This window comes from Marmota monax, unplaced genomic scaffold (genome assembly GCF_021218885.2).
Source record: "Marmota monax isolate L192 unplaced genomic scaffold, Marmota_monax_Labrador192_F-V1.1 WCK01_AAM20220418_F8-fsc00002, whole genome shotgun sequence".
Taxonomy (NCBI): Eukaryota; Metazoa; Chordata; class Mammalia; order Rodentia; family Sciuridae; genus Marmota; species Marmota monax.
Genome location: NW_026693571.1, coordinates 21,807,400 through 21,822,330, shown reverse-complemented (window position 1 = coordinate 21,822,330; position 14,931 = coordinate 21,807,400). Strand labels below are relative to the sequence as shown.

At 32.8% G+C, this 14,931-nt stretch overlaps 1 protein-coding gene across 2 annotated transcripts in view; it reads right to left on the bottom strand.

Moving 5' to 3' along the window:
* Positions 1 to 14,931, bottom strand: part of Unc5c (unc-5 netrin receptor C) — a 370,561-nt gene that overhangs the window by 145,709 nt on the left and 209,921 nt on the right. For both annotated transcript variants that reach the window (XM_046458973.2, XM_046458974.2), the window contains exon 2: positions 8,166 to 8,387. In XM_046458973.2, the coding sequence (XP_046314929.1) occupies positions 8,166 to 8,387 (222 nt within the window). The remainder of the gene's footprint in view (positions 1 to 8,165; positions 8,388 to 14,931) is intronic.

The following is a 14,931-nucleotide window of genomic DNA, read 5'->3' as shown; positions in this document are numbered from 1 at the left end:
ATGCCAACAATTCATCAAGTTTAACTTAAATGATTGTCTCAAAATTTCTATGTTTCTTAGACACAAAAGTGTAAAAGACAAGAGCATATGCACCAATTAATAAAATTTATACAAATCCTCCCTTATTTCCCTTCAAAATGTACAAGCAGCATTTCTAAATCATCTCCTTGTGTGACAGTGTCATGATATTTTAGTAGAGGTTCTGTGAAAAATAGTTTAGTTACCTAATAGTAAAAAAGGCTGTTTGACAGCAGAACTTTCTTAAGACTTCCTCATGCTAGTACACAACTGATATGGCCTGTATATTTATGTCATCCAAAATTCATATGTTGAAATCCTTACTTTCGAAATTGGAACAACTGAAATTTAGTGAGATATACCAACAATGTGCTTACTTGGAATATTTCATGAATAGGTGATTTGAGGAATATGTAAAGATAGCTTAATCTTCTGTAAGAAGAATTGTTTTTCACATTTAGTATAGATATCATACCATTCATTATTCTCCTTATAATATAATCATGTTAAACTCAGTTGAAATTCTCACTTTCTAGGCGATGGTGTTAGGAGGTGGGGGCCTTTAAATGATTGGATCATGGAAGTGGTCCTCATGAATGGTATTAGTGCCCTTATAAATGAGGTAAGGTACAACCTCTTTCTTTTCTACTGTACAAGGACACAGTAAGAGGAGCAGACCCTCACCAGACACCTAATGTTGTGGCACCTTGATCTATGACTTCCTGATCTTTAGATCTATGAGAAATAAATTTCTGCTATTTATAAGCTACCCAGTCTAATATATTTTCCTAAAGCCAGCCCAAATGGATTAAGACAAATTCATATTTTTTCCAAAATGGGAATATAGTTATTTGTAGTGTTTTATAAATTATTTGACCAGAAAGCTTTTGTTTTCTTGTTTTCCAAAGTAACATCTATTAAGAACTTAAAAGACACCAGTAATTCATTGAACACAGATAAGAAGAAAAATCCAATTGGTCTATCATATACAGCATGTGGCAGAGAAACTATTAGAATGATCTAGAATGTTTGATAAGGAACTAATTATACTGAAGAGTTTAAAGTCTTCCAAAGAGGATGTCCTTTATTCCAGGGACAAAGGGAAGCCATCCTAGAATTTAAAGAAGTAGAATGACACCACTTGGAGCTGTGCTTAAGACCCATAAATACCTGGGCAGTGGAAAACCGAGAGAAAGGCCAAGACCAACAATGTACATGGGGCACCTTAGTCTAGTAAAGACCTAAACTGGGGAACAGAAATAAGAATAAAAAACAAAATGATGATTTGAGAAGGTATTGGCAGCAAGTGATAATCACTGTTTGGCGGAGTGAAGGGTTAAAATGAAATGTCTATTTCTTGGTACTGGGATGGAGAAAAGAGGTATTAGAAATAGGAATACAAAATGAGAATAAATTTCATTGTTCCACTCCTGCAAAAATTGAGGATTTGACTGACAGTGTATCTGTGAAGGCTCCATGGCGAGGTATGGAGTAGAAGCCATTCACTTAAATTCATGCCCAATTATAGTTCTTCTTCTCATCAACTTTTTTTTTCTCTGCTAAGGCCCACCTTTTGCTAAGTGACCAAATATTAAAGACTTTCAAGAACAAAGGAATCAAATCCTAAGCACTGGCTTAAGACATTACGTTCAGGAATCACAAAGGCCTATGTGTAGAAAACTAACACAAGACAAAGAAGGCATAAAACAGCAGTAAAGATACAGAATTAGCTGGCATTTTGAACCAGGCTTTCTATTCCTGAGAAAAGGATGATTGTCCTTTTTTAGATTAACTCTTCTGTGTTTAGCAATTGTGGCAGAATTTAGGGAGATACTGGGCACAGGGCCAACAGCAAAGGTTTTGGAAACAGGGAGTCCTGGGTTCATATCCTAGTTCTAATCACCTCCTCTGTATGTGATTTGGGGAGAATTAGTTTATTTATCTTGTTGAGCTTCAACAAGATAAATCCCCCAAATCCCAAAAATCATTTCATAGGATTTTTGTGATGTCTAAAGGACATCATACATGTAAGGTGTTCTGTATGTGTCTTGGAACTCTCTTTATCATTATTGTGTTGGTCTTATTGACATTTTTTGCTAATTTGAGAATAATTAAAGATGAAAGGAGAAAATCTCAGGGATTATTAAAATTTCAAAACAACTGTGGCTTTCCAAACTCCCTTGCTTCTTTACAGAGGAAAAATATTTGCTTTTAGATGGGGGATCTTAGGTACCATGGAAACAAGAGTTGAAAAGACTTCAAGTAAATAGAAAGCAAGCTGCTGAGCCTGAGTTTTTCTTAAAAATATAACCATAAAATTTTGAGCAGATCAAGATTTGTATGGAATTTTGAAGGCCACATAGGTATGTATTACTCTATTACCAAATCAAGAGCTTGTATTGAACATTTCTAAACCACCTAATAAATGCTGCTTTCCCTTTACTGTTTCTTATATTATGCATATGCAAGAAATTTTGCAAGTATAGTTTAAATGATGGAAAGGCAAACAGTAACCATAATGAATGCTCTTTAATCAGTGCATTTCGTTATGATCAATGGTAGAACTTTGCTTAGTACAAATAACCATTCGTTTCATTCTTTAGAGTCAGAGAGATTTTTTTAACAGCCTGACAATTTAAAAGGAAGAATTTTTAAAAAATGACATTTTTAGTTTCGCTTTTTTAGTTTTGCTTTCCCAGTTTTGTGATTTTTTTTCAGTGTAAAGGTATGTTTGATAGAGATTTTAGTGAATGTAACTGATTTTTCTTCATCACAAGGCAATGTCTCTGATGGACACTAAATATGCTTGCAAGTGGTATTTCTAAGGGCAGAGGTATCTGTAAAAATGAACTTGTTTGCAATATTTTTTTTTATCTGTCCTATCATCTGAGAACAAACCTGATTTTTTAAATGCCCAGAAAATTTCTCTGATTTGTAATATATTTCAACACTGAATGTATTCTAATATTTCTTAATATTAAAATCACCAAGGCCCCAATAATACTATAGTCAGATTGTGTTAAGTGGAGAGCTGAGGATCAAAATTGTAGGTGAATTCAGTTTTATGCAAAAACTATTTAGATGCTATTCACAATATTTCTGATATCACAGAAAGATCAAAAACTTTAATACCAGAGACCTACAGATTTCCCCACAATATTTGTCCAGATTAGAGATTGATGAGAGCAGGAAAAGAGATGCAATAATGTGGTATGGGCTGATTTTCAGGTTTCATTATTTATTCTGAAAATAATATATTCTCAGTACTTAAAAAAATCAAACAACGAAAGTCTCTCTTTATCACCAGGATTCTAAGCTGTCAAGTGTTTGTTGCACATTTCTCTAGAAAATTTCAATGCATATATAAATACATTGTATAGCTTCTTTCTTTGCAAAATGGGAGCATATCACAAGAAATGTTCTGTGCATTGGTTTTCCTGCAAAATTTTATCTGAGAATTTCCCACAGCTTCACATGTGGAGCAACTTCAATGTTTCAACCAGCATCACAGTATTCCATCCTAAGGAAAAACAGTACCTGATATGCTACTGCAGTGGACAACTTGCAAGGACAAGCCTTTGTACAAATTTGTTTTTTTTTTTTTTTTTTTTTTTAAGTTTTTTTTTTTTTTTTTTTATTTTGTTTTATTTTTTAATTTACATATGACAGCAGAATGCATTACAATTCATATTATACATAGAGCACAATTGTTCATATCTCTGGTTGTATACAAAGTGTATTCACACCAATTTGTGTCTTCATACATGTAAACTTTGGATAATGATGTTTGTCTCATTCCACCATCATTTCTAACCCCATTCCCCCTCCCCTTCTCCTCCCACCCCTCTACCCTATCTAGAGTTCATCTATTCCTCCCTTGTTCCCCCTCCCTACTCCACTATGAATCAGCCTCCTTATATCAGAAAGAACATTCAGCATTTGTTTTTTTTTTTTTTTGGGGGGGGGGATTGGTTAACTTCACTTAGCATTATCTTATCTAACTACATCCATTTACCTGCAAATGCCATGATTTTATTCTCTTTTATTGCTGAGTAATATTCCATTGTGTATATATGCCACATTTTATTTATCCATTCATCTATTGAATGACAACTAGGTTGGTTCCATAAATTTTATTGTTAGATGGTTCCTAGACTGGAAATTACTCAGTGAAATGGTATGTATGTATTTCAATACTGGATGTATCTTTAAATTGGCTTTCAAAAAGATTGTATCAATTTACAACCCCATCAACAAAATATGCCTGTAATAAACTCTGTATACTAACAAATGTTTTAATCATGATAACATCTCTTTAGATGCTTAGTTGCTATTGGCATCTCTGTTCCTATATCTCCATGTTCCAACTCTCCTGAATCTTCCCTTGAGTTGCTGGTATTGTGTTATAGTTTAAAAAATGGCTATATGTTAACTAAATTAGCCCTTTGACTAATATACATCCACAGATATTAATAACTTTTTTTTTAACCTGTATCTTGGTTTTGCTTGAAGTATTCTTGCTTTGGATATTCAAGTTAAGTAATTAATGCATTCCTATACGACTTCTAGATTTTGTTGTCTTAATAAAAAAGGTTTGGAATACCACTGTTATGATTTAGATATGAGGTACCTCTCAAAAGCTCATGTGTAAAATAATTCAAGAATTTTCAGAGGTGAAATGATCAGATTTTGAGAGGTGTGGTTTAATCAATGGATTAATCCATTTATGTGATTAACTGGGTGGTAACTGTAGGCAAGTAGGGAATGGCTGGAGCAGGTGGGTCACTGAAGGTATGCCTTTGGGGTTTACATTTTGTCTCTGGTGAGAGGAAACTCTCTCTTTCTACTTCCTGGCCGTCATGTCCTGAGCTGCGTTCCTCTGCCTTGCTCTTCCCCTATAATGTTCTGCCTCATCTTGGGCCCAGAAATATAGATTTTGGTGAACCATGGACTGTACCTCTGAAACCATGAACCAAAATAAACTTTCTTCTTTAAGTTGTTCTTGTCAGATATTTTGGTCACAGTGATGAAAAAGTTGATTAAAACGATCACTGAAACCAACTGACCAATCAACAAATAGTCAAAAATTTCTCCTAGTTATGATGGTGATGATGATGATGATGATGACAATGATAACTTTAAGTCCTAATATCTAGAATCTATTTTAAAAAATAAGATAGAATACAAGCTTGCTTGCTTGCTTGATATTTTTATTTTTCTGCTTTCTGTTTCCTAACCTTGTCTCATCCATGCATTGAATAAACTCTTTTCCTCAGTGGCTGCAAATATATCTTTATCACATTCTGAAAGGCTTTAGGCATTTGAGAATTTTATCTAATTGATTTTAATCCATTAATATGTGTGTTTTGTCTTCTGCTAAGATCAAACTCACTTAACATCTTCAGATTTATAATATAATGATAAAAACCTGGGGTACCCTGATGACTCTACTATTTCAGAATTTCCCCAATTTTTTTTGTGTGAATTATTTTTCATACAATGTTAATGACCTTAAAGATTCATTTATAAATAGCAGAAATTTTAAAAATATTAATGATTTCTACTCAAGTACAATGTATATCTATTTATTTGAGTCATAATATTTTTTATTTTTTAATTTTTGGCTTCTGTGCAGAAAGAACTTAAAACTTTTCTTTTAGGCCCAGGATGTAACTCAGTATTAGAGTGCTTGATTAGCACGTGTGAGTTCCTAGGTTTGGTCCCAAGCACTAAGAGAAAAAAACAAAACAAAACAAAACAAATCAAAATGAAAAACTGTTTTTCTTTCCAAAATTTGACAAATGTCTGAACTTTATTCCAAGTAATATGTTTTATTACATTTTAGTTTGAACTGGCTCTCTGTACAAAGAAAAATTAATAGGTTATGCACATTTTTTATCAGCTACTTTTCTGTATTTCTGATGTTTTTCCTTTGAAATTAGACAACTTTTCCAGATAGGAAACCATACCACTTGTCATACATGATAATTTCTCACTTTTAAAATAATTTAGTCTCCTTAATTACTTGTGTTGTCTAATAACACTGGTTAGTAAGTTAGAATAATACCAAATAAGATAGGCATCTGCAGACATCTTTGTCTTTTTCCCAATTTTAGACCTAGGATGTGTCTAGAATATTAATTTTAGGATGGATGCTGGCTTTCTCATAGAGTTTCAAATGGAAACGAAACCCAACAGAAAACCATATTGCATTAGACTCCACCCCTGCCATCTTCAGAAAACTGTGTTAAAGCTCCCAAATCTCTTCTTCCTTCTCATCTATCCATCCTGAATTTGATTAGAAACATGTCATCTATTTTAGTTTATAGTAACTTTAAAAGGTAGTTTCAATCATTGGATACATGTAGTAACAATTACTTTTGTGTAGAAACATAGAAAACAAATGTTTTATGGAAAGAAACCCTGTGTGTGTTTGTATATGTGTTACCTACATAGCATGAAGTTGGCAGAAGTGCTGAATATCAAAGAAGTTTTATTATTATTTGTAATCTTTCTAAATAGGCATTTTCATTAATTTGGCAAAGACAAGTGTATAAAATAGGTTGTGAGCCTCATGTTAGCTTTTGTGATATCTTATCTTTCTCCTATCATTAAAAGCTTAGGTATCCAAAATCTTTACAAATAAATGAGCTGAAACAAATAAAACTCAATCCACTTGAGAATTTGTAGACATCTGGTGGAGTTATTTTCTGAGTAATTAGACCAAGAGGTGGGGCAATTCCCTGAAGTAAGCTACCCTACAATTGGATACCCAGCTATTCCTGCAGTCAGCAGCTTACATACAGTGAACATATTGATTCACAAATAGACAAGCAATTATGAAGAGTTGCCACCTGATTTCCAAAGACCCATTATGTTATATGAGTTTATGTTCCATATAAGTTGCCTTTTCTTAATTATCTCATAGTAAATTTTATTTCTTTATGTCCTATTAATTCAACATACTACTTTTGCTGTTAGTGATATTGAATGTAGATCCCCTTCATGCACCGGTCTGTACTTGTCTTTGGATAATCCAACTCTCAGGCACAAACATGACTTATTTACCATTTGGTTTTTGAAAACGTCAATCCATTTTGGTACATAGAGATATCTATGAAGGACAAGATGATATTTAAATGCTTCCACTTTTTTACCATAAAGGTAACTACTTAGCTTAGAAATGTTGGTGGATGGAGTCTTAATACTTAAAATATATGTCTTGGTACTAAAAAATCCTAGATATCGAAGGGATCTGAAAGGGATTTCCAAGGGATAGTCTCCCTACCGGAGAGCAAAAATACTCTAAATCATGAGGAATATATATACATATATCTTTTCAATTTAAGAACTGCAGGAGATTCCACAACTATCCTAAATTACTCGTTGTTTAGTAAAAAAACAAAACAAAACAAAACAAAAAACTGCTACTAAGAAAGTTTCCTTTATAGCCAATGTAAACTCGAGTTATTAAAATTGACTTTGTCCTTTCTATACCTTTAATATTTTATCTTTAAGGGCAATATTTATAGAACAGCAGAATCAGGAGTTTTAATCATTCCAGGATCCAAGTTTCTCTGATCAAGACCCACTCAGAAGGTAGCTCCTGCTCCTGGATCTCTCACTATGCCTGTTCTGTCACCCTCAATGTAACAACAGATAAGAATTATGGAGTCAGGATAAGTTCGTGTAAGTTATGGAGACAACATATTTTGATTCTACAACACTGACAGATTCTTTTAAAAATATAAGGGGACATTGCTTATGGATTAACACTTTCAGTGATGTCAGTAAAGTTGAACATGAGACTTAGGACCTTTAGATCTGACTACCACACAAGGAAAATTGAAAGACATCTTTTAATAGGGCATCCACATTAATTCAGTCTATTTATTCACATTATTTATCTCCTCAAGCATGAATAATGCTATAATTACATGCAGTCCAACAGGAATCGAGTCAAGATATATTCATCACAGTTTATTTTGTAATCCTTGGAATGAGATCACCAAATCTTAACCAAACCGACTCAAAACTTCTTCCAAGGGATAAAAACTCCATTTTTAATTTCACTAACTGAAATAACATTATGACAACAGGCCAGCGTAGGATCTTGCACTGCCGTCCAAATGCCAGTGAAAACTCACCAGAGGTTTCGTCCACTCGTTCATCTACTATGTGGTCCTTCTGATGAACCCACTCGCTATTGCACTTGAAGTAGATCTGGGTGGCAGGGCTGGCTTTACAGTACAGGTTCACAGGCTTATTCTTCACAATATAGGCTTCTTCTGGCTCAATGAGGAAATGTGGCAGAGGCTCAGGTGGATCTGATGGAAACGTTTCTGGGAGTTCATGAAAAAAGTCGTCATCTGTTAAGAAGAAAGTGGAAAATGGTCATAACATTCAGATAAATTGTGTTTTATTTTGCTATTCACTTTAAAATACTGACTTATAAATAATTACATGATTTGAAAGTCTACTACATGCCAGATATATCAATAGACTAGATGCTCAATTAAGGAGCTGCATTATTATACTCATAGCAAAACACATCATCAGGGAGAATAAACACCTTTCCCTCAAACCACAGACAGTAATTAGTAGAACTGGAATTGGGATTCAAGGCTGTCTAACACCAACACTGTGCTCTTCCCAATATATTACTACACTTCCCAGTATACAGTGTTACTCTCAATGAGAGTTGATAAAAGCTAAATGAACTTCATAAGAAAAATTTGTTTGAAAAGCACAAGGCTCAAATGAAAATCTTAAATCCTTCGCAAGACATTGAATAGACATACTAGAGACACAAACTAAGGATCTTTAGATTCAGTTTAAATCTATCACTATTTTCAAAAAATTCCACAGTGTGAAACATTATTCAGCCAACATATATTAATTAAACTCATAATTTACAAAGCATTGGAAATAGTAATGATAACATCAATTCAGAGGCACAGTACAGCCTAGAGTCTAGAAATGCTTTTTGGTCTTATTTTAAAATTACACTTCAGACCTTATATGGTGTTATGTGACTGGGAAAACCTGTTCTCATTGGATTACTGAGGATTTTTTGTTTTAAAGAAGAACAACACACTCATTTTTATGACACTGAAAATTATCAAACATATTGCTCCTGCCCTGATGTTCCAACACCATTGAATAAACACAACTTAAAAATCCCTTGAGATATTTGTTCACTTTGAGTTTTTTTTAAACTTGGATTCTGCATGATTCTAAATAAAAAAATCATAAAAGTGATTTTTTAAATAAAATCTATCACATTTAACAAAAGTCAAGGTAAAAAGAGTCTTTTCAATATATTATAAATAAATTAAGCTTGATAATTATCTTTTTTTTTTTTTTTGGTACCAGGGATTGAACTCAGGGGCACTCAATCACTGAGCCACATCCCCAGCCCTTTTTTGTATTTTATTTAGAGACAGGATCTCAATGAATTGTTTGGTGCCTTGCTCTTGCTGAGGCTGGCTCTGAACTCCATCATCCTGCCTCAGCCTCCAGAGCTGCTGGGATTACAGGCCTGCACCACCATGCCCGACTGATAATTATCTTTTTTATAAGAAACAGAGAAAAACAAAACTATTTTTATTTTCCTAAACATGCTAATCTGTAGAGGGACAAAACTCTCAGATCAAAATTTAAAAATAAATTTAAAAATTTTTAAAAATCCTTAGCACTATATATATTCAGTAGCAAAGACAAAATATGGTTCTGGTACTTAAAGACTGGTTGCTTAGATGTTACCTTGAAACTCTTTTTTTTTGTCATTCAGTTGTTGCCCCATTTTGGGAGATGGCCATTGGTGAAGTGAACATCTGTCTCCTAAGAACCTGGTCGGGGACATTTTTCATCTAGATCATGGGATAGCTGTCAAATAGTAATGACATCCAGTTTCTGCTAATCTCTTCTGCAGTAAAAGTTGGCTTCACTTGCATCACGGGCAGAAGGAGTTTTCAAAGTAGCTCCCCCGACTCTGGCATGTAAGTGATGTTTCCTATAGTTTTCTTTCTTTCTTACTTTACCTCCTTTTGTTTTTTCTAGTTTTTTTTCTACTGTTGAACAACAAGGAGCCAAATTGTCAGCTTACTAAAGAATAACCTTGTTTCTATCAATTCAGCTCCTTTAGTCAATATGTAGGAACAATCAAGACTGCTTAAATAAACGTAGCTCAGAAAGGCAAAAGGATGAGGAACTGAGCTATTGAAGGATCCATCACCACAAAACTATTGTCCTGAAGGCCCTATTTTTCTTCAGCTGAAGCACTTCCTGTTATATATGATGACTGACAGGGCTGATAATCAATAAAGCACTGCAAAATATAAAACTCAAATTCTACACAAGGTTGGCTTTTGTTTTTAATTATTATTCATGGAGACAGATGGTAAACTAGACTTCATTTTTTTTTTTACTGTCAGTATGTATTTGTATACACAAAACATGTGAAAGCATTTAATAATTATGTATTTAAGTATGCAAATTATAAAAAGGCTTTCAGCTGTGGTTTTAAATTAGTCTTATTCCTTTAAAAGGAATTATAAGATATCAGAGGATCATGTATTACATTACTTTATTTAATAATGTAACACAGTATTTATAGGTTCATATTCTATGGAAAGACTTTATAGAGACACTAAAAATTGATTTCTATGTCCTGCTAAAAATGTGTATCTTTTTTATTCTGATTATTTTATTGTAAACTACTGAGAAAACTAATGAAGATAAGAAAATCACACATATATTTTCAAGTAACAAGAGGCTCTGTTAAATGTGATGGGGGGGGAAATAAAGATTTAATAATATCATTATAAAACATATGATCAAACTAACTTTGCATTTCCTTAATATTTAGTTTTAAGATGATTGTGATAAGAAGAAATAAATCTATGTCTTGGTTTGAGGCTTCCCACAGTATTGATTTTCCAAAGCACTTTTCAACACTTAAAGTGAAGGTTACTAAAAAATGATTTTTATCATTAGAAATGTTTTCTTCGTGTGACAAATTTAATGTTTTCTTTTTTTACATATTATTCTAGATTCTACAGAACCCACCTCTTAATATTGCTCTAGAGAGCTGTTCTCGCCAATAATAGCATAATAGTCTATTAATATTTTCTACAAAATTTATTCAATAAGCTACAGCCTTGGATTAAGTAACATTAAGTGATATGGCATGTCACTTCTAGTACTCAATTTAGGTTATAGAAATAACATTAGTAAATAATATTCAAGACAGTAGATACGGATAGTGGGATAAATATGACAAAATACAAATGGGATGATTACTAATGAGCTCACAAGCTATTGTGAATATTCATTTTGGAGCTTATTTGGTATTTCCAAGTTTTTTATAGTGATTGACTGTTTTGTAGAAAACATGGTCTTGCAGATGCCCATCCATGGAAATGATCCAAAACAAGTAAATCCCTATCTGCTGAGTCTAACTCTTCCAGGCCACTAGAGGACTGTTAAATACATGGCAATCAGAAAGTTTGAGATTCTACCTTGAGCTGATTTACTGAAATCACTTCCTAGCATGCAATTCATTTTACTATACCAGCAAACCAGCTTTCTGAAACTAATAAGGTCATGCTGCAAAAGTTGAAGCTATGAAAGAACAATTTTGATATTTCTAAACAGGGAGATCAGTGAGTGAATCTTCTTACCACTTTATTTCTTAATATAAATATCTGAAAAAGGGATCAGTGTGACAATAGGAACCCAATTTTCAAACAGCAACTTCAGACTGTGAACTTATTTCTAGTGACATACTACAGTTACCCTAAATTATTTTATTTTATAAAAATGTATACTCTGCTGCCGATATTAATTGCATTACTCTATTTAGGCAAAATGATTTTTTAATAGTAAGATTGCTAAAACGTTTTCTACATTTAGTTCATTCAAACTAACAAAGGAAAAATCTCTGAAGTTGCTTTGGTTCTGAACACTGAATTCAGTATCAACTCAAAGCTATAATTTCCTTTTTTTTGATGGAGATATAACATTATTATGAATTTTGCTATCCCCTACCATTTGACTTATTTTTCACATTCTACTATTAGTTAATAATGACATTGCAACAGTAGTGCCATTCTTATCTTGATATCAGTAAATCCCAGTATTTCCTTTTCTGTTATCTCATAGGGGCATTTGATTTTTCATTTATATACAAGAAGAGAAAGCTTTGCACCATGTATTATTTTTATAGACTTTCATTCCACCTAATTCTTGACAGGAAAATATTATGCTATGAACATCAATCTAGGAAGCTTTAGGTTGCTGGTTTTATTGCTATATATCAAGCTTTAATTTTCATCAACTTAATACATAAGTTTCTGTATTTCTGAATCATAAGACTTAAACTATTATTGCTTATATCATAAAATATAGGACCATTATCTCTTTGTCTGAGACTTGAAGCGTATTCTTCTGAAATGGAATTTACTTCCAAATGATTCAAGAGCAATTTAAAATGAATGACTGCAAAGCTAATTTTATCTGCATTTGGCTACCCATCCATCAGAGAGATAATTCATGATATATTACCACAAAAGGCAGCTGGAATTAACTATCTGAATGAGACTCAGCTTATTTTTAATATTTTGATTAAAATATCCTTTGGAAGACAAAGACTATGGTCTATATTTCAAGAAACATATTACTGAATTCATCATTTAAATTCAAGTACTTGAATATATAATGCCTTAAATGTATTGCACAATTTGGAAGTACTGAATGATTTTTAACTTCAAAGAAAAAAATCTTTATTTTTTGCTTTTAAAGAAATATTTGGCAAATGATGTCAATATATTACCAATTATCACTATTAATAATCTAGTGATAAAAAGTTAACATGCCATTCGACATATAGTTGCTCTGGAATAGATACCTCCTTCTGGCCCAATATAAGCCTTCATGATATTTGACCTTTTATTTATTTATTTTTTCAATACTGAGGATCAAACCCAGGGCCTCATGCATGCTCTGCAGGCACTCTACCACTGAGCTATATCCCCAGCCCCACATGATCTCTGACTTTTACTAATATAGAATCTTCCTGTTCTCTCAATTATCATCTTTATTTCTGCCATGTAGTAGAGTACTGTGTTTAGAGGAAATTTTCAAAAACACTTTTGTTTTCTTTTCAAATAACAGTAAATGTAATGTAAAGCAAGAAGATAAGTTTATTTTCCTTAACAGATTAACTTAAAATATTGAATGATAAGGAAATGTGCTTTTGCATATTCTGGCTAGTATATAAATGGGTATTACATTAGAGAGAAACTGACAATATAAGTAATAATTAAATCTCTACATTCTTCCAAATTGGCTATCTCACTTCTTAGAATCCACATTATAGACAAAATGACATTACATCAAATGTAAACATACATGTACAAAGATGTTTGCTACAACATTACTTATTGAAAAACACAGAATACGTTACAACACAAGGCAGAAAAAAATTATTTGAATGAGACTGAGAGCAATTGATCTTCAACAGGAATGGTTAAATAATTTCTTTCTTTAGGTTCCAGGGATTGAACCCAGGGGTGCTTAAACACTGAGCCACATCCCCAGTCTTTAATATATTGTATTTAGAGACAGAGTCTTGCTGAATTGCTCAGGGCCTCACTAAATTGCTGAGGCTGGTTTTGAACTCACCATCATCCTGCCTCAGTCTCCCAAGCTGCTGGAATCACAGGCGTGCGCCACCTAAGGATGTTACATAATTTCTGATAGAGGCTGATTTGTGTCTTAGTCTCAAAGAACCTCCATTATTTAGTACATAAATAAAGCAGATTTGGGGCCACTTTTTATATAATTATATCCTTTTTTATTGAGAATGACAGAATGCTTGTGCACAGGTGACTATACCAACAGATCACAGGATATGTCAGGTGAAACACTGAAGGTGATACACATAAATATTAGTCGTCATTGTTTCTAGGTAGAAGAATTGGGGGTTATTTTTACCTTTTATTTGGAGATTTTTTCAAATCCTACATTGTAGATGATTTATATTTTAATGTGTTTTTGAGATTTTATTTAAATTAAGAGAGAAAATAATTCCCATGTGCAACCTATTGTTTCTGCCTACAACAATCACTACAAGTTTCTTCACTAAATTCAACCTTTCTAAATCAATAACACTGACTGCATTAAACATTATTCAATGTCTCCATGAAAGCTGTGTTTAACAGTCCAAGTTACTTGCAGATATATAGCTTTCATTTAATTCTGCCTGGATTCATCACTTTTTTCTCTCATTTCCCATTGTCTTAATTTCCTCATTTCTGTGACCTCTGACCTTGAACTCGCATAGTTTACTATCTTCTTCACATTTTGTTCGTATGTCGATATCTGTTGATCACCTTCTGTATGCTAGGACTCTCCCAGCTGTTGTGGCTGAAGTTGTACTTTATCTTTAATAAAGTAAGTCTTTTACTTATAAAAAGAAATCATGAAATGGAAGATAATAAATTTATGAAAGTTTTAATTTATAATAGAAATTAGTCTGCTTATATAATTATCAAGCTTATAATTAATTTATAATCTATTAGTACTTGACTTTCATTTTTAAGCACTTAATTTTAAGAAATCAGAAATGTTTGCTAATATGTTTAAAGCCTTACATAGTCAATTATGGAAAATTTCTGCCATTTTCTTAATCCCTATTGGGTTACAGTTACAAATACTGAACTATTATTATGAACCTCAAAAATTCAAAGAGTAAAAAAAATCACAAGGGGGCTACGGATGTGGCTCAAGCGGTAGTGCACTCACCTATCATGTGCAGGGCGCTGGGTTTGATCCTCAGCACCACATACAAATAAATTAAAGATGTTGTGTCCACCGAAAACTAAATATATATATATATATATTTATATA